The sequence below is a fragment of the Colletotrichum graminicola genome (genome assembly GCF_000149035.1).
Source record: "Colletotrichum graminicola M1.001 genomic scaffold supercont1.46, whole genome shotgun sequence".
NCBI lineage: Eukaryota > Fungi > Ascomycota > Sordariomycetes > Glomerellales > Glomerellaceae > Colletotrichum > Colletotrichum graminicola.
This window is the reverse complement of record NW_007361050.1, coordinates 181,543-200,791: the sequence shown is the minus strand read 5'-3', so window position 1 is coordinate 200,791 and position 19,249 is coordinate 181,543. Positions and strand designations below refer to the sequence as shown.

The 19,249-nt window shown below is 57.9% G+C and overlaps 7 protein-coding genes across 7 annotated transcripts; 4 read left to right on the top strand and 3 right to left on the bottom strand.

The window, feature by feature from the left end:
- Positions 1–2,030: 2,030 nt before the first annotated feature.
- GLRG_09238 (uncharacterized protein) lies at positions 2,031–3,035 on the bottom strand (the record flags this gene model as incomplete). The annotated part of the gene is made up of 1 exon (XM_008099923.1): positions 2,031–3,035. One exon carries the CDS (start codon positions 3,033–3,035, stop codon positions 2,031–2,033), a length of 1,005 nt encoding a protein of 334 aa, XP_008098114.1.
- A 500-nt stretch (positions 3,036–3,535) lies between these two features.
- On the bottom strand, positions 3,536–4,769 carry GLRG_09237 (uncharacterized protein; the record flags this gene model as incomplete). Its single annotated transcript, XM_008099922.1, has 2 exons — positions 3,536–4,149; positions 4,241–4,769. The coding sequence occupies 2 exons, from the start codon at positions 4,767–4,769 to the stop codon at positions 3,536–3,538; spliced, it is 1,143 nt and encodes a 380-aa protein (XP_008098113.1).
- Positions 4,770–6,166: 1,397 nt separating this feature from the next.
- On the top strand, positions 6,167–8,045 carry GLRG_09236 (FAD binding domain-containing protein; the record flags this gene model as incomplete). The annotated part of the gene is made up of 2 exons (XM_008099921.1): positions 6,167–6,277; positions 6,348–8,045. 2 exons carry the CDS (start codon positions 6,167–6,169, stop codon positions 8,043–8,045), a joined length of 1,809 nt encoding a protein of 602 aa, XP_008098112.1.
- Positions 8,046–8,374: 329 nt separating this feature from the next.
- On the bottom strand, positions 8,375–9,871 carry GLRG_09235 (alcohol dehydrogenase GroES-like domain-containing protein; the record flags this gene model as incomplete). Its single annotated transcript, XM_008099920.1, has 3 exons — positions 8,375–9,343; positions 9,422–9,654; positions 9,712–9,871. 3 exons carry the CDS (start codon positions 9,869–9,871, stop codon positions 8,375–8,377), a joined length of 1,362 nt encoding a protein of 453 aa, XP_008098111.1.
- A 1,415-nt stretch (positions 9,872–11,286) lies between these two features.
- Positions 11,287–12,201, top strand: GLRG_09234 (uncharacterized protein; the record flags this gene model as incomplete). The annotated part of the gene is made up of 2 exons (XM_008099919.1): positions 11,287–11,902; positions 11,990–12,201. The coding sequence occupies 2 exons, from the start codon at positions 11,287–11,289 to the stop codon at positions 12,199–12,201; spliced, it is 828 nt and encodes a 275-aa protein (XP_008098110.1).
- A 1,372-nt stretch (positions 12,202–13,573) lies between these two features.
- GLRG_09233 (fungal specific transcription factor domain-containing protein) lies at positions 13,574–15,811 on the top strand (the record flags this gene model as incomplete). The annotated part of the gene is made up of 4 exons (XM_008099918.1): positions 13,574–13,601; positions 13,673–13,835; positions 13,896–14,652; positions 14,738–15,811. 4 exons carry the CDS (start codon positions 13,574–13,576, stop codon positions 15,809–15,811), a joined length of 2,022 nt encoding a protein of 673 aa, XP_008098109.1.
- A 1,423-nt stretch (positions 15,812–17,234) lies between these two features.
- GLRG_09232 (uncharacterized protein) lies at positions 17,235–18,966 on the top strand (the record flags this gene model as incomplete). Its single annotated transcript, XM_008099917.1, has 2 exons — positions 17,235–17,451; positions 17,543–18,966. 2 exons carry the CDS (start codon positions 17,235–17,237, stop codon positions 18,964–18,966), a joined length of 1,641 nt encoding a protein of 546 aa, XP_008098108.1.
- Positions 18,967–19,249: the final 283 nt, after the last annotated feature.

Below are 19,249 nucleotides of genomic sequence, written 5' to 3'. Positions count from 1 at the left end.
TGATGAGGCTTGCCAGATCATGGACAGAGCCAACTGCACTTCTGCTGGGTCTCGATAGGTACTCCGTGACCAACTGGGGCACACTTCATGGGTCGTTCAGGTTGATCCCTGGCCATGTTCCCTCCTTTGCTGTGTCGTCCTTGGGCCTCTGGTATCTATCCCCTCTGTGATTATTCTTTGAACTCTGATCCGGGTGCCGCTTATGGGACATCCAATGGAAATTAAAGGTCTGTTTTTTGGTTTGCATGACTGGCTCCGGTTTTGATTCCAGTCCCCTCGGCAACCAGGAGTTCCAGCGAAGCGGACAGCAAGATATTATCGTGTCTATGAAGAACAATGTCAGCGGAAGACTTCAACCCTCAGTCCGGGTTGATGCTGAAATACACACCGTCGCCGAGAATCCACAACCACAGCTGGTCGACCATGATTATCTTGGGGTCAGAGGCTAGGCCAGTCTTCGTGTAGCGATAGACAACCTGATCATCCTCGCGATGCGACGTCGTCTGAATATGGGCATACACGTATGGGTCTAGGGTGCGTTTTGGCCGGATCCCTCGATTACCAGGATCGAAATAGCCTCGAATCAGGTATTCGTGCAGATTGCCGGTAGGAGGAGCGTGCGTGTGCTTCTTCTTTTTTTTTCCGCCTCTGTTGTGCTACCGCTACCATCGAAGCTTCATGATGAGGGTGTTCACGTTTCTCGCTTGGTTTGATTTCCCTCGGGTGGTCTTGGTCTTCAGCTTCTTGTCCTGCATCTTTCGGCTCTGATATCCCACTTTTGGCACTACGAAGCGTCGACTTTCTTGTTATGGCAGGAAGATCCTATGGCCCGGTGTCGGAAGCGTTACTCTTCCGGTCATCACTCGCGATGAAGGGGGCCTGCATCACAGGTTCAGATTCATTGTTCGTCCGTGGCGATGGCCCATCTTGAGCCCCTGGTTCAGGTTGTTCCCCCTCCGCACCCTCCCCCCCGGACGGTTCGCATTTTCCAAGGGTTCGGTGATGTTGAGACTCATCGCAACGGATTGCCTCTCCAAATCCCTTTCACTGTGTCTACCAGTTGGAAGACTAGTTGAAGCACTGGCAGAGGAGCCTGGCTTACGCCGGCGCCAGTCACGTAATCGATTTTGAAGGTTCCTTAATGATCTGAAAGCAACGTTCATACGTGACTTGGAATTTTGGACTGTGATGCCGTTGTCGCAGGTGTTTCCTGAGTGTAAAGAAGAAATGTCCAGTTCTTGGGGCTTAGCGGTAGGTTTATTCTCCGAGACGGGCTGATTTGTGCCTTTAATGAAGCCTGGAGATAGAGGAGGTCTGGGACTATGCTCGCGACCAAAGACCGGAGCACAACCAGAACTCCAGGGTTGCTTCTTCGGCCGGGAATCGAGTGCTTTGACCATGGCGGTATATCCACTGTATATTTCATAGTGCAGAAATGGCACCTGATGGATTGGTCAGTCGATCCGCTGTTATGGAATTGCCGCTGATGAACGAAGTCAACCTACAAAGGAAACGATGCTATCTCCAGCACCAGTCAGGGAAAAAGAGTCATGGCCCTAACACAAGAGCTAAATTAGCTTATAGATTCTGAGGCAAGGTTACAGCGCGTTTCTCTTTCTCACCGGTACGTGACGACAGTGTGGTCGCATAGCTGAGAAGCGAGGTGCAAACGACTGAGGGTTCTTGTTCGTGTCAGATGTCGACAGTTCCATTCAGACCTAGCGTTATTGTAGTCCTCTATAGATATCCCTCCTTTCTCGGCTGCTAGGCGTCTGACGAGGTTCTGTTTCTGTGAGTTCTGTTTACGTCTTTTCACCTGAAGCTGACCGCGATGCAGGCCGACTCACTTCGACCCAAACCGTCTGAACAGGGGATAATGTCAGCTCGACCCAATTTCGATCTCGGAGCAGAGAACTGACGTTGTTTGTTGGCAGGTGATACCACGTAAAGTTGGGCTCATTGCCATCGAGACGACTTTTGATGAACCCGGGCCCGTGACTGTAGAGGAGTTCGTAGACAGATACTGTCTTCTAAACCAGTTTTTCATGCTCTCCCGTAGTGAAAAAGTCTACGGTGATGGCGTCGAATCCGTGGCATGCCACGGCCTTGTCGCGATCACTCTCGGTTGGAGGCGGAGGGGGTTTCAGCTCTGGCGAGCGTTGCTCTGCCTCTCCAGCTTCGTCAAAGTTACGGATCCGAGGCCCCAACAATATCATCTCACCCTCCAAAATCTGGAGCATCTCGTCGTTCTCTTTCGCCAGATCGAAGACGGATTGACCATCAGTGCCCCATATGAGTGTTTTGGCTCCTCTTTGTAAGAGCAACTTGACCGCGTCTAGGCTTCCTGAAGCAACGGCTCGGAGCAATGGTGTGCCCCCGTCCATTTCTCTCAAGCTGTTGACGCTAGCACCATGCTCCAACAATATCTCAATCACGTCGAGACTACCATTATCACACGCTAGATGGAGAGCCGTGGGAGGGTCCTCGGCGCAGATGGAGTCAGGATCGGCGTGGCATTCGAGCAAGAGCTTGACGATATTTGGATTGCCCTTCTTAACGGCGAGGAATAGTGGCTCTCTCCCATCAGACGTTCGAGCGCTAACATCGGCCCTGTACCCTAGGAGCATGCTGCATATCTCGAGGTCGTCTTTCAACACCGCGGCGTGAAGGGGTGTGAGCCCCTGAGCTTCGGCATCGGGAACTGCGCTGTGGCTCAAGAGAGCCTGAACGATCTCGACGCATCGCCCCTCAACTGCCATGTAAAGCGGTCTCCGGCCATCTGTAGCTAGTGCCTCAATGTCAGCTCCATAACTCCAGAGAACTTCAGTCGCCGTCTCGTTGCGGTTCAAAACTGCCAAATGCAAGGCTGTCAAGCCGTACGAGTTTTGAGCGTCTATGCCTTCATCCGCTTGACTGATCACCGCATCCAAAGCCTCGGGTTGTGACGAAGTAGCTGTGTTGAAGATCCTCTCGGCCCACGATTGCTCCATTTCTTCCCAGCCCTCCTCGATTGGCGTGACTTGAGAGGGCTCCATAATGCACTTGTCGATACTTTAGTGATTGCCCTTGACGGCCCCTGTCATTCATCGTGAGTGATAGCGGCGGAGGAAAAACAAGGTGGCTGATGTAAGCAGATCTGTTTCTCGGTTGTGTCTGCGGAAATGTTATTTTGGTGTCTTGCTATCTATCAGCTGCATATATGTCCTATCCTACGGTATCTTGTGTACCCGATGGCACACAAATACCGCATATATGTGGACCAGGCCTATAAGAACACCCCTGCTGTCGTCCCAGACTTCCCTGTGATGATATACGAGATACAAGAACAGCCATGCTGACTGGACGGTCATTTCAGCACTTGTAAAGCAGCGGGCGATTTAACCGCATCCAAATACCAGATTTCAAGTGGGTTGGTACCCAATCAGATTATGCAGATGATTCAGATTGTCGTTATCTATACCGTGAAGCAGGCTGCGGTTGCTATGGTAAAGTGGACTGCCTGGGAAAAATATCATTTGTATTAGTTGCTTTCATGTCAAGCCTCCCATCCCTTTGCTTGGCTTTTGACGATAGCCACCTCGTCGTCATCCTCCCTGGATGAGTCGTCACGGCTGGCGTGCGTTTCGTATGTTCTTTGCACGTAGATCCGGCCGTTCATCTGGCGACTCCTGTGCAAATCGTCCAGCGGTATCGACTGCGTTACCATGACGGACCGCGACGTCATATCGGGCACGTACGTGATGGCATCACCCGGCTGGTTTTGGTGTATGCCGTATCTCTGCGTGTTGCTCTTGCTCGCAGAGGAGTGGTATTTCTTAACCCCTCGTGTGAGGAGGGCCTTGAGAGGCAGCAGGGAGCCGACGACGACTGCCGTGGCCGTCTCTACCGCGCCCCAGATGGCCAGGCCGACGAGGTCGACGTGTTGCCCCTTGATGACATGGGTCATGCGAACAATGGCGACGCAGATGATGATGGAGGCGAGACTGAAAGCAACAGCCAGCCCGATCTTTTTCTTCCCGTCTATTTGCAGAGATGGCAGGATTGTCAACGGGAGTGCCATGATCATCATGTCGGAAACAACATCGACGCTGGTGGAGTAAAGGACGTTGAAGGTCTGCATCCAAACCTCGTGCGGCTTGTTGCACTTTCCTGTGCGAGTGTGTCAGTGTTGTTATCTACACACGTTGGGCATGTTTGTGGAGGGAAGGGCATACGAGGAATGAGGGGGGGGTTGACAAACCAGCTCTGAAATAGTCGGATGGCGGACTGCACGTCAAGGTGCTTGCCACCCAGCAGCCGATATATGCCAGAAGGGCAAATACGGCCACGCAGTACCAAAGACCCCGACGTACAGGGAGCGTCTTGACCAGTGGGTAAAAGACGGCCATGAAGCTAGCCTTCACGGACCAGAGGACGGTCCAGAACAGCTTGATGATGGGATACTGCCAGCGTGCCAGGTCTTCCAACCTGGCAGCTGTTTCGGCAGTGACTGGGATCCGTCCCGCGACCAGATATGTGGTGTAGTAAAGCGCGTCGAGCTGTCTCGTCTGCAGACTGGCCATGGTGACGAGGCACATCCAAGCCAAGATGATGCAGTAATCGTCGGCGAGGAAGTGGCGGTTCTGCCTCCAGCGTACTGTGAGTCTCAGTGCAGCAAACAGGGTGGCAACCGAGAAGCAAGTCCAAATGATGGCTGCGAGTGTTCGCGGATCGACGGACTGCGCTGCCCCCGCGGCGAGGGGCGCATCGGGGCTGGCTGCTGCCGACATTGTTGGCAGAAGTCAGGGAGGAAGAGTGTGAGGAACAGACGGCGAGAGTACAACTTTGGGAGAGTGTCGGAGCAAACATATATCGGCCGGAAAGGAGATTATGTAGCTTTGAGAGTCGTCATTCGTCACTGGACTCCCATGAACAAACCCGTTGGAACAGAGATTTGTCGAGGTCTGGTTGTCGCTGGACGGAACCGGGACGGTTTACTAATTACAGCCGGGGGGGCGGGGAGCGGATGAGACGCCTTCAGGGAGTCAGAACCTAGTCTGTCAAGACTTTCGCCATCCGTAGCTTGGCCTCATAAAAAGTTCGCAAGAAAGCTCAAGCACAGGGGCATCTCAGCACCAGTCATGTCCAAGACTTGGGGCAAACAATGCCATTCAAGGGTTGAGATGGAAGAACAGTTATCGGCTCCGGGCATCTTATCCTGCGATGTCCATCGTGACTTGGATCGATGACATATTATACGTAGATGATTGGCCTCAACCGCAGAAGCAGACGAATGTTTGCTCGGGATGGAACGAAAGACATAGTTCCAACAGTTTGCTATATGGAGCACCGTGGCCTGCTCAAGACCCTAGCTGGAAGCGGAAGTGAACCCGGTCGGAATCGCCTTGGGTGGAGTTCATGACGGATCCTGATAATCCTAATGGTCATGACCGGCGCAATGTTTGCTAGAACCAACAGTATCCGACGTTATCTTCCCGAAGTGGCCGGGGCTCTCCGTCATGCGAGTGTCGTGTGTCGCCCGGGGCCTTGGACCGTTGTATATTATTCAATGCCGTCTCCCTCCAGATCTGCACATGTCCTGATACCGCTCCCCAGGAGCATGGATGTCGGTATCTTTGGGCCAAGACCGACTAACCAGACATGCATATTGGCACCGGCGGGCGGAAAAGAGAGAAATGAAATCAGACGATGTCTCATCTCCTGCGCCGCACTCGCGCCTTAGCGGGGGAAGAGAGCCTCCAACCGATGCGGAAGACCGGCAACCTGTGCCGGGCCCGATGTCCAACATTCATTCGGACGCGGCCGGTTCCCTGCCGTGGAGAGTGTAGACGCGCGCAAATCATCACTGGCCCTTGGTCATGCAACCTGCATGTCTCACCCCCCCCCGCGCTGAGCAGCAGCAGCATTGGCGCAGGACGGCGGATCGAAGCCAAGCCTCAGCCTTGGTCAAAGTCTTCCTGGCCTAACCCGAAAGACGGCCACCGCATAGTCGGATGGACCATGCTGACCACAGCCAGCGGTGCTCGCTTGGATGCAGGTAGAGCCGCGTTGCGGGCTTCACAGGGAGCCGATATATATCTTCAGACTCGACTTTTCATCTGTTTGCCCGCCCACCGCAGCACTCCTTGAGTTTCCAGCTGTATCGCGCACGTAAAAGTTGCCCGGCATGCAGTTCATCCAGACCTTGTCGGTCCTCGCGGCGCTCGTCGTCGGCTCGCAAGGCGAACAGGTCACAGACGGGTCCCAGACCGATGCCTTTTGGCCCAAATGCAAAAGCGTAAGAGACCTCCCAAGATACACGAGCGAATATGGGCCATGGAGGAACGTACGCTAAACCTGCACGATAGGTGCCCGGCGACAGCGGATGGCCGTCCGAGTCCTCGTGGAAGGCCCTCTACCTGGCGACCGGCGGCAAGCTGATCAAGACGGCGCCCGTCGCGCAGTCGTGCTACGACGGCCCTTCCAAGGACCTCCAAGAGTGCGCCCACGTCGCCAAGATGTGGTCGGACCAGGACTTCCAGACCTCGAACCCCGTCGGCCGGCCGTACCCGTACAACATCACCTGCGCGCCGGTCGACTACGCCGCCGGCCAGGCCCCGGCCAGCTGCTCCCTCGGGTCTCTCCCGATGTACGCCATCAACGCGACCGACCGCGCCCACATCCTCTCGGCCCTCCTCTTCGCGCGCCTGCAAAACGTCCGTCTCGTCATCGCCAGCACGGGGCACGATCTCCTCGGACGCTCCGACGGCTACGGCTCGCTGGAGATCTGGCTGCGGCACTACCGCAACAGCATCGACTTCCAGGAGACGTACGCGTCGGCCAACGGGTGTCGCGCCTCGGGCTGGGAAGGCGGCGCCATCCGCATCGACGGCGCGTGGCAGTGGAGGGACGTCTACAAGGTCGCCAAGGCCAACAACGTCATCGCCGTCGGCGGCGGCTCCGCGTCCCCGGGGGCCACCGGCGGTTGGCCTTCCGGCGGCGGGCACGGGCCGGCGACCCGCAACTACGGCCTCGGGGCCGACCAGATCCTCGAGGCCGAGGTGATGCTCGCCGACGGCCGCGTCGTGACGGCCAACCACTGCCAGAACGCCGACCTGTTTCGCGCCCTCCGCGGCGGCGGGCCGGGCTACGGTATCGTCCTCGGCACCACCATCAAGGCGCACCCCAACGTCGACGTCGTGACGGCGCACAAGCTCGCCGTCGCGCCCCTCCGGCCGTCGGCCAGCAACTCGGACCTCCTGGACGCCGTGTCGGTCCTGCTGCGGTCGTACCCGGACCTCAGCGACGCCGGGTACGCCGGGTACGCCTACTGGTTCCGCAACTACCCCGGCGTCTTCGTCGCGAACGCCACCTCGGGCTACAGCCACGGCTTCTGGACCATCGGCAAGACGCGGGCCGAGGCCGAGGCCGCGTTCGCCCCCGTCCGCGAGGCGCTCGCCGGGTTCAAGGACCGCCTCTTCGTCCACGAGAGCTTCGCCACGTACACCGACTACTGGTCCTTCTACGAGGCCGAGTCGGGGCTGTACGACCCAGCGGGAGACACGGCGATACTGACGTCCCGCATGGTCGACCGGGCCGCCGTCGCCGACCGCATCCGCGTGCGCGAGGCGGTCGAGGTGCTCAGCGGCAAGCCCGAAGAGTACGCGTCCAACGTCGTGCTCCTCGTGTCGGGCGGGCAGGTCTTCGAGGACGCCAAAGACGAGACGTCGGGCCTGCACCCGGCCTGGCGCCGCTCGCCGTACGTGCTCATCACGGGCCGCGGCATCCCCAAGACGGCGAGCGACGAGGTCCGCAAGGCGGTGCAGGACGACGTCACGTTCGTCAAGGGCGCCGCCGGCAAGAAGCTCGCGCCCGACACGGGCGGCTACATGAACGAGGGCGACCGCCACGACCCGGACTACATCGGGACGTTTTACGGCGCCAACTACGCGAGCCACCTGGCGGCCAAGAACAAGTACGACCCGTCCGGCGTGTTTTACTGCCCGTCGTGCGTCGGCGCCGAGGCCTTTGTCGAACGGCCGGACGGATCGTTGTGTAGGGTGTGAGGGGTGGGCGACATGTCATGATGTAGTCTCGATATAGGCTTTGCATAGTCTTTTATACGGCGGGGGGAATTGTAACAAGTTGACATTAGAAACTGAAATACTAACGGTCAAGGCAAAAGCAAACCGTATATAGTTATGCCAAAGTCAAGAGTTGTGTCACGCAAAGATGACATCGGTTTTCATTCAAAGTTGAGGAATTGCAATATCTTAATATATCAACATTATCCATGCCGTTCCCCTATTAAAGAAACAAGTTCTTGTCCTGATCATGTCTCGTTACAACATCGCTAAAGCCCCCCGTTTAATTATACAACATGGCACACGTCACCTCAAAAGGTCGTCAGCTCCGGCGAGCCCTCGGCCCGGGGAAAGGAGAACTTGGTCTCGACAAAGATCTTCTGGATGCCGTCCTCGTGCTTGTCGAATTTGTAGTAGACCTTTGCGAGGTCGTCGAGGCGGATGCGGTGCGACAGCATCTGGTAGACGTCGATCTTGCCCTCCTGGATCTTCTTGAGCAGGTCCTCCCAGTACAGGTGGACGGGGGCCTGGCCGTTGCCGATGAGGCGGACGCCGCGCTCCATGAGGGAGCCGATGTTGAAGTGGTTGGTGTAGCCGACGTAGACGCCGGTGATGCCGCAGCGGCCAAAGTTGCGCACGCCCTCGATCATCTCGTTGACGATCTCGCTCGTGTCCGTCTCGGCGCCGACGGCGATCTCGGCGGCGTGCAGCCAGCCCTTGGGGTACTCGCCGGCGGCGCACTCGATGCCGACGTCCGGGCCGCGGCCGCCGCAGAGCTCCTTGAGGCGCGAGACGACCGTCTCCTTGTTGGTGACGCCGAAGGACAGCTTCTTGTAATCCATCAGCTCGAGCTTGTCGGCGTGCTCGGCTGGCCACCGGGACTTGATCTGCGACAGACGGGGCTCGGTGTCGATGAAGATGATCTTGGAGGCGCCCTGGTCGACGGCGAAGGCGCCGGCCATCTGGCCGATGGGGCCGGCGCCCCAGATGGCGACCTGGTCGCCGGGGTAGACGGCCGTGTCCTTGACGGCGTTCCACGAGGTGGCGAGGACGTCTGAGAGGTACAGGGCCTTCTCGTCGGGCACGTCGTCGGGGATCTCGAGCAGGTTGACGTCGCCGAGGGGCACGCGGACGTACTCGGCCTGGCCGCCGGCGAAGCCGCCGGTGAAGTGGGAGTAGCCGAACATGCCGGCGGTCTGGGAGCCGTACATGGCCTTGGCCATTGTGTTGGAGTTTGCCCTCTCGCACTGCGAGGAGAGCTTTTGTTTGCAGTAGAAGCACTAGTTTGATCAGATCAGGTCGTTTTTGGTGAGAGGGAGAGAGAGAGGGGGAGAGAAAAAAGACATTGATCGACTTACGTCTCCGCAGGCGATCTGGAAGGACGCGACGTATCGCTTGCCGACCTTGGCCTTCTTGACGTTCGGACCGACCTCGTCGACGACGCCGCAGAACTCGTGGCCGAGGATGTCGCCCTTCTTCATCTGGACGATGGAGCCGTGGAGGAGATGGAGATCACTGCCGCAGAGGGTGCTGCCGGTGACCTTGAGGATGACGTCGTTGTCCTCGAGGATCTTGGGCTTGGGAACGGTGACTGGAGCGTGTGTTAAGAGACGCGCACGAGAGACGGTTGACAACAGGATTCACTGACCGATTTCGACCTTGTTCTTCCCTTGCCAGGTGAGGGCCTGCATGAGCTCGTTCGGGTCACCCTTGTCGCCGCTGTAGTTGGAAACGTCCTGTGCCGTGATGGCGTCGTCTTGGTGGCCAACGGCCTGTTCGACCGCGTATGCTGCTTGAGTGGCGGCCATTATCGTGTATTTTGTGTGTGGCGTTTGTAAGTCAAAAAGAGTTGGTTGAATATCTTGGAATGACAAAACTTGCAGATTGCTTGAAAACGCAAATGTCTTGGCCGGTCTTTACTCAAGGACTCGGCAGGATTCACCTGTCCTTATACACGGAGACGGATCACATCGCAACAAATGCGTAACGGGGCTGTCAATGGCAGAACATGACATACGGCTTTGCCAGAGAGAATAACGTGTAATGACGGGAGGCGGCGTCATGTTCAACGGGGATGCGACGTCATGGATATCAGAGGCGATGGTACGGCGGCGGAGCTCTCGATCTACGGACCAATGAGAACGGCCGGTCCGAAGCGGATGGCTGGCCACCGCTCGGCGCAGCGCAGATGGGGATTAGGGCGAGCAAAGGCCGGCGGCGGTCATGTTGCGATGCAGAAGGCCTGTCAGGCTTGGATACATCGTAAACGGCATCTGGATCGAAACAGGCTTGGCCCTCCGGAGCGAGCGGAGCCCCGGACAACGGGTTTGGAAGCGTGTGTTGAAGGCCGGGTTCAACCTGTTTTCTTGCTTCATCGTAAGTCCGGAGACTGGGAGACCAGAAAGATGACAATAAGAGTCGAGTGTGAAGCAAACAAAGAGAGACGGCTCAGCTCAGGCTAGTTAACCTCGAGAGGAGGTCATCAAGGTTCTTTCTTGCATCACAAACACTCTCAAATTGAAGAGACTGCATGCAGTAGCACGACGTACACCAGCATGATCAACGAGATGGGAGATGGAAGTGGGGTAAAGAAGCATCAAACAAACGTCACTACTCCGTATACTCCGTATTGAAGACGATGTTCATGCCCTTGTCCATGCCAGCCGGCAACGGCTGCAACTCCTCGTCGGCGTACCAAGAAACAGAGACACAAGGGGGAGACTGAACTGACGGATCCCGGCGCGTGGCTTACAAGGATGAGAGATTCGCAGGGGGGGGGGGGCGATGAGGGGAAACCGGGGGGGTCTCTCCCGTTCGGTCTAGGTATTGTTCATGTCTCTCTCTTTTTACCCCGTTCGGTTCATTTGGGGTAGAAAGAGAGAGAGAGGGACATTGAAGACGTCCCGGAAAGAGACGGACGAGACGGAGGCGACGGAGGCATCACCCGCTTCGAACCGCACATTGGCGCCAGGAACCGCGACTCAAAAAGGCAACCCGGAGCGTGCTGCGTCCGCAAAGGACAACAATGCCGTTCGCCGTTGCCAGTGTGTGTGTGTGTGTGTTCTGTATATGTAGAGCTTGAGAGGGCGTATGTAGTAATAAAGCAGTGGCATTCTTGGTTGTCTATTGTTGTCGCCATCGTTGTGCATCTTCCTCGTGATAGTTCGTTCCAACCTCAACGCCCAAGTGCAGTGCAGTGCTGCATCTACAGAAAATAAACACAATGAAGTCGGCGTCCCTCCCCCTCGCGGCCGCCCTGCTGCTGACCGCCGCGACCACCGCCATCGCCGCCGCCGGCAAGCCGCCCGTCCCCCAGGCCAAGACGACCATGGCCGACAACTTCCCGTGGCGCGACCCGTTCGCAGCGACGGCGGACGGCTCCTCCGCCTACGCGGCCGTATGCGAGGCGTCGGCGACGTTCCCGGCGGCGCAGTACACCCTCCACGACCTCTTCGACAAGCCGCCGACGGGCCTCTTCAACTACGCCGACGGCCTCAAGGCCTTCTTCTCCGGCCGCGAGTACCCCGGCGGCTGGGCCGGCCTCGACCGCCACATGTACGACCGCAACGTGCTCCTGATGGAGTACGCCGACGTGCCGCCCCGCGCGCGCGCCTGGATCGAGGCGCAGGAGCGGCGCGACGGCGACGGCAAGGGCCTCTTTGCCGTCTTCGACAAGCCCGCGTCCGCCGAGGACAAGGTGATGGAGCGCGTCGTCGTGCCCCCTGAGGGCGAGGGCGACGTCGACCGCGCGCTCGACGGGGCCAGGGTCGCCATCTTCGCCCCCGGCGCGCTGTACCACGTCCTCCCGCTGTTCGTCGCCGACGGCAGCGAATGCGAAGGTGAGAGAGAAAGACCGGCGCAAATGATGATGCGCGGATCTTGGAAACCCTTTCTGAAAAAGCTAATCGTGTTCCGTGACGTGATAGATGCCCTCACCGACCTGGGCAACTACAAGGCCGTCCCCGAGGACGGCGCCGTCGTGGCCTGGCCCGTCAGCCACTCCAGGCCCGATGTGGACAACCACAAGAGGGACATCAAGTTCACCGTCAAGGCCCAGGTCCTGAAGCGCAAAGAGGGCGGGGCCGTCGAGGAGGAGGAGAAGCCGGCGCCCTCGGAGCCGGTCCGGGATGAGCTGTAAGGGGAAATGAAGGATGGAGACGGAGGAGAGAGACAAGTGACACACACACACACACACACAGCATAGTCCACTGTATTCTTACCTGCGAGACCTCGGATGCATAACGATACATTACCACTGGCTGGCCGACGCTTGTCTATCTGGCATGTGACTGTCTGTTTAATTCTCTGCGCATGTACGATGTACTCCGCTTGCTGGGGGCAGAGCCATATGTCCCCGTCGTCGATTCAAATAGCATTATTAATCCAAATCCTTGGCGTTTTCCTCCGTGGAACTCCACTGAGCCCTGTGGCCGCCACGGTGGCTGAAGACCCCTCCCCCGGTCCGTGGATCTCACACCGGTCTTTACCGAGTCTTACCGAGCCTCACCATGCCTCACCGAGACGTCCTGGGTGCAACACAGCGACTTACACCAAGGGTGGCTGCTGGCTCACAACAGTGACCGGGTTGGCTCAATATAGCACTCAGCTTGATATCCCGTCAAGAGTTATGGTTTAAATGTAAGAGTTGCACAACGTCTGACCGGTGCTTTGGCCGACCTTTCCACGGCAGCCGGGCGGGTCTCAAACAGCCCCCCCGCGCAGTCCGTGGAAAGCGGCTCCGTGGCGCTCTGAAAAGTTTCCGCCGGCCAGCCACCAGACTACCAATCACACCGTTTATTCCGTGGAATACCACGGAGTCGGACGCGTATACCATGCTCTCCACGGCACCGGGGCGTGGAGATGGCGCCGTTGCTCCAGGGAAGCCGCCGAGATGGCCGACGAGACTATATAAATAGGGCGCTCTGCAACACTTGGCGATGACTGTCTTCATCTCTGCCATCATCAACCCACACTCGAGGGCCGCGCTTCTGGCGTCATCCGGCCCGTCGACATGCTCGAGGCCGACTTCGGCTTCGAGCACGGAGCCGCTGACTTTTCCGGCGAAACCCGGCCATACGGCCCAAGTGCTGCGGTGAGAGAAGAGTAAGCCAGGCTCTGGGATGGCGGTGCCATGGGCAATTTCCAACAATCCGAGTCAGTTTTCGTAAAGCAAAGAAGATTGGTCATTGACCGACAAGGATTGCCGACTAAAACGAAAGGAAATATCCGTAAAGGTGTGTTACCTCGTCTGGCACCTTGGAACTGTGGCTTGGGGAGTGGGCCAACAAGCTCATCCTTCGACTCTGGATTTGTAATCGGTGGGCTCAACCAACGTTTGGAGGCATATGCATGCAGATCCCTGGCTCCCCCTGTTTGGTCCCTTTGATGCTGTGTAAAGGGCGCGGGGAGAAAGTATTATCTGGCAGATTTGCGTCGTCTTACTTTCAAACATTCATTCCGCTTATTTCACCTTGACTGGGCTCAGAGTCGATTTTCAGAAGCAGCCCAACATGGAGACTTCATCACTACGCCGCAAGGGTGAGTCTACTGCCGGAACTATTCGTCTTGGCAGGCGGTGCACGCTGGCTAACACGCATACATATATATAGCCTGCGACCTGTGCTTCGTCAAGAAGATCAAGTGTGACATGCTCAAGCCGGCGTGTTCGAATTGCGTCTTGTACAAGGCGGATTGCAAATCAACCATGGTCCGTCGCAAGTCCGCACCGGCAAAGGAGCGCCAACAGCAACGTAAACAGGACGCCGCTGGAGAGTAAGTTTTGCCCGCAGACCTCTTCACATCATTGCCGACGTCGTCTAACAGCCGATGCAGCCCAAAGAGGATTACAGAGCTGGAGGGCCGCTTGGCCATGATAGAAGAGCAGCTGAAACTGGCCATCGATGCCAACATCCGCCTCGCAAGTCAAGCCCCGAGGGACTCGCCAGTCATGGTGGGGTCGGTCGAGACATCGACGGGCAGCGAGGACTCGACGGGTGGCAGGGACTCGATGGACGACGCCGACCACGGCAACTCCTTCTCGTGCAGCACGAGCCCGGGCGAATGGGTGGCTGACCCGGAGAAGCCAAAGCTGCCGCCACTCGAGTACATGATACCCGTCATCGACGAATTCTTCAACCGGTACAACCTTATCATGGCGCTCTTTGACCAAAAGACGTTTATGCGGATGCTCTCCGACTGGTACTCGCCGTCTTCACCACAGTCTCCCGCAGTGTGGGCGGCCATCAACATTGTCATGGCGCTGGGGTATCGATGCATGTTGAAAGATCCGGGGAACGTTGAATCTCTGAGGGACGATCAAAAGGTGTTGTACCACATGCGAAACGTGCAGTCGGTCGTTTCGGACCTGGTGACCCGGGAGGAGGACCTGCTGGGGGTCCAGGTGCTTCTCGGCATGGTCGTCCTCTTCCAGGGCACCAAGGACCCTAAGCCGGCATCGGTGCTCATCGGGACCGCCATTCGATTGGCACACCGTATGCAGCTCCACGACAAGGAATCAATGAGATTCTTCCCGCCAGAAGTAGCCCGGCAGAGATCGCGGGTCTTTTGGATGGCGTACATTATGGATAAAGTGAGCGGCTTCTTTTTCTCTCTTTTTTTTTTTCTTCTTTTTCCTTGCGCGGGTTGGGGGACGGCGAGACTGACAAAAGACGCAGGACATCAGCCTCAAGACCAAGACGCCGTCGTTCCAGCTCGACGCGGACATTGATCTGGCGCTTCCGGAGCCGTTCCCGGATGACGGGGCGGGCATGATGGCGGCGAAAAACGGAAGCAAGTTCAACGTGTTCCGGGCACGGGTGGAGCTCAGCCACATCGCGGGCAAGGTATACGACCTGCTGTACAGCACGAGGGCGCGCAAGGTGGCGAAACAGGAGTTGCAGTCGCGGCGGACCAGGCTGGAGTCGATGCTCGAGAACTGGCATAGCAACATTCCGGCCGAGTTCCGGATGGAGTCGCTGATGGACAATGTTGAAGCACTGGCGGCAGTGCACATGACGCTCCTCTACCACAACTACTTTGTAGTGACCATCATGACGCACAGCATCTACTCGCACAACGCAGAGTGGGTGCAGAGGGTAAGCTCGCATAGCCGCACGGTGATGCGGGACCTCGACGGGGGGGCGACGACGGCGACGGAAGGCGGCGAGGGGAGCGCAGGGCTGCCGGTCAGGTGGGCCGAGTGCGTGGAGCTGAGCCGGAGATGCATGAAGCTGTTCGTGGAGTCGCCCAAGACGGACTGCAGCATCTGGACCAACTCGTGCGCGCACTTTTCGGGACTCATCATCCTGCTGGTCAACATGTTTGTGCACCCAGAGCACGAGGAGCTGATGACGGACCAGGGGCTGGCCAACCAAGCATTGCAGCTGTTTGACATGATAATGGAGCTGATCAACGAGGAGTCGTTCCGCAAGCTACACACGGTGGTCAGGGAGCTTCACCGGCGGGCGATGGCGACGGTGGAAAAGGTGGCGCGCAAGAGAGAGGAGCAAGCGGCGAGGGCGGCGGTAGCAGAGGCCATGAGCAACAGCCTGCCTTTCGGCACGCAGTTCGAGGAAGACGTGACGTTTTTGGGGGGCGGCGACATGGCTGGGTTCGAAGGCATGTTCGTAGGAGATGGCATTGGGGGGGTCTCGCCGGTGACGGTAGCATCGGATACGGCGGACGCGACCGAAGGGATACAGAACGAGGTTGATCTGGCGGCAGTGTCTATCTGGTACAGCCATCATTGAGGGGGGCGTGATGTCGGGATTGGCACCGGGGGGGAGTTTGGCGCATTACGAGTTGGGATGCGATATGAAGAAATGAACAGTCGATAGTGGTGATGCTCGGTTGGCGTTGATGTTGGTGTTTGAGTGGAATGGACAGACGGACAGACAGACAGACAGACAGACAGACAGTCAATTAGTCAGTCAGTCAGTCATAGTACGGAGTAGTTGGAGACGAGGAGGAAGGGGCTCAAATGCATATCATATGCTCATGCTCCCTTCCCGATTGAGCTCAACAATGAAGCTTCCGAATTTATCGGAGAATGGGCCGAGTGTGGGGCAGGGAAGGTGGGGTTTGCTTGCAGCATTGCTTATACGCTAGTCCGTTTACCGTTAGTATCGCGTCTGAGCTTCTTAGCTTGAGCCAATGATGGGGCCGATATTTCCAAGCGGGCTGAGATAGTGGGGGTGGAGGTGGGGCATGTTCCCTCCATTCCAACAGCGGCACAGGGCGATCGTGGACCAGAGCTCGAGCTTGGGAAGGAGCGAGCAGAGCAGGAAGACGGTGAATAGGTACCTTGGCACCTACTACGTAGGGAGCTCCTTCCTGGTGGAGGGGAGCAAGGTGTAATGGCGTCATAGTCGGGCCGCGTATTCCTCTTCTGTTTGCTCTTTCCCGTTCGACTGGGCATTTACCAGCCACCATTAGGAAGGAGCGAGGAGGGTCTCGTATGAAAGAGGTTGGTAGGCACAGGCAGGTAGATACACTAGATACGCAATAATGTAATGCATTATATTACCGTCCGTATACGGAGTAGATGGATTCAAGTACCGGTACCGGCAGATGTGCCGGTGGGATGTACACCAGCCCAGCTGCATGTACACAAGAAGCAGATGCACAGACAGAGAGACAGGGACAGACACATACACCCAACAATGACATGACGACGACATTTCCTCTGTCCTGCGTGGGTAGGCAGTCTCTCGCCCAATTCCTTTCCATGCATCCTCACTCACTCAGATTCTCATCCACACTCGCATCACATTCTCACTCACACCACACTACACTCTCACTCTCTCTCATCTCACCCGCACTCACCCCTGGTCACCGCCGACGCTTCCATTCCATCGTACGTTTCGTGCTTCAAACTTACCGCGCCCACCAGTCAAATCCCCGGCCCGTGTTCCGAACTCCTGCGTAGTGTACGAGTCAACAACACGATCCCATCTCTCTTCTCTCATCTTTGTCCTCCCGCCCCCTCCGTTTACATCAGCGGTCGGATTTACCCCTCAGTTCTCCCCCTCGGACCCTTGAACAACCCTCTCTCCCCTCCCCCCTCCTCCGTCCTTCATGCAAACCACCAGATTCCTCTTCCGCCACGCAAGCTCCTCCTCCCTGCTCCGCCAGACAACACACAAGAGATCTTTTTCATACACGCTGCGAACCATGGCAGACTACAAGCTCAAGTCCGTCACCTCGCTGTCGCTCAAGCCCGGCGACAAGCAGGAGGTCGAGGTCGAGGGCATCGACGGCGCAAAGGTCCTCCTCGTCAACGCCGGCGGCACCATCCAGGCCATCGGCCCCAAGTGCACCCATTACGGCGCGCCCCTCGTCAAGGGCGTCTTGACCACTTCAGGACGCTTGACATGTCCCTGGCACGGAGGTTTGTTTCTCTCTCTCTCTCTCTCTCTCTCTCTCTCTCTCTCTCTGCGTCCCCAGTCGGCCAGCCAACTGACGTCTGTCTACCCACACAGCCTGCTTCAATGCCAAAACCGGTGACGTCGAAGACGCCCCCGCCCTCGACCTTCTCCCCACCTTCAAGGTCACCGAGCGCGACGGCGCAGTCTACATCTCGGGCGACGAGGCCACCATCAAGGCCGGCCGCCGCAAGCCCAACTTCAAGTGCAACTCCACCGGCGCCGCCGCCCAGCCGGACAAGGTTGTCATCGTCGGCGGAGGCTCCGGCGCCCTCGGCGCCGTCGAGGGCCTCCGCAACGGCGGTTACGACGGCCCCCTGACCATCATCTCCTCCGAGGGCTACCTCCCCATCGACCGCACCAAGCTGTCCAAGGCCCTCCTCACCGACGTCAAGACACTGCAGTGGCGCGACGAAGAATTTTACAAGTCCGGCTCCGTCGACTGGGTCGCCGACGAGGTCACCGACGTTGACTTCTCCGACCGCACCGTCTCCACCAAGGACGGCGGCAAGATCCAATACACCAAGCTGATCCTCGCCACCGGCGGTACCCCTCGCAACCTGCCCCTCCAGGGCTTCAAGGTCCTCGGCAACATCTTCACCCTGCGCACCGCCCACGACACTCAAAAGATCGTCAAGGCCATCGGCGACAAGGGCAAGAAGATTGTCGTTGTCGGCTCCTCCTTCATCGGCATGGAGGTCGCCAACGCCACCGCCAAGGACAACTCCGTCACCGTCATCGGCATGGAGAAGGTGCCCCTCGAGAGGGTGCTGGGCGAGCAGGTGGGAGCCGGCATCCAGAAGAACCTCGAGAAGAACGGCGTCAAATTCTACATGAACGCCGGCGTCGACAAGGCCGAGCCGTCGCCCGAGGACCCCTCCAACGTCGGCGCCGTCTACCTCAAGGACGGCACCAAGCTCGACGCCGACCTGGTCATCCTCGGCGTCGGCGTCGCCCCCGCCACCGAGTTCCTGCGCGAGAACAAGGTCATCCGCCTCGAGGGCGACGGCTCCATCAAGACGAACGAGAACTTTGAGGTCGTCGGCCTGAAGGACGTCTACGCCGTCGGCGACATCGCCACCTACCCCTACCACGGGCCCGGCGGCAACGGCCAATACACGCGTATCGAGCACTGGAACGTGGCCCAGAACGCTGGTCGCGCCGTCGCCAAAAACATCATCAACTCGGCCGTCAAGACCGCCCACTTCATCCCCGTCTTCTGGTCCGCCCTGGGCTCCCAGTTGCGCTACTGCGGAAACACGGTCGGCGGCTGGGACGACATTGTGCTGCAGGGCAGCGTCGAGGAGTCGGCCTTTGTCGCCTACTACACGAGTGGCGAGACGGTCGTCGCCATGGCGTCCATGGGCAAGGACCCCGCCATGGCCCAGGCGGCCGAGCTGATGGCACTGGGCAAGATGCCTTCCAAATCGGAGCTCGCCAAGGGTCTGGACATCACGACGATTGGCCCGCTCGAGGCATGATTGGCGGACTTTGTCGTTTCGGGAGGAGACAAGTCTTGTAACGAATAGGAGCGGGAAGACAGAAGAATGTAGTCGTAATCATCGGCGTGGTCTGGCATGGGCCCCCCAACGCAGACATTTTCAGCAACTTTACCAATATGAACATAAGCGCTAGTTCCCAGCTGTGATCCGTTTGACCTATGATTGAAACGCGACGGCGCATGAAAATTCACGTAGCAGCCAAGGAATTGCCGCACCGCGCACCGCTAACCGCATCATGACATACGTCAGCAATGCTCGGGAC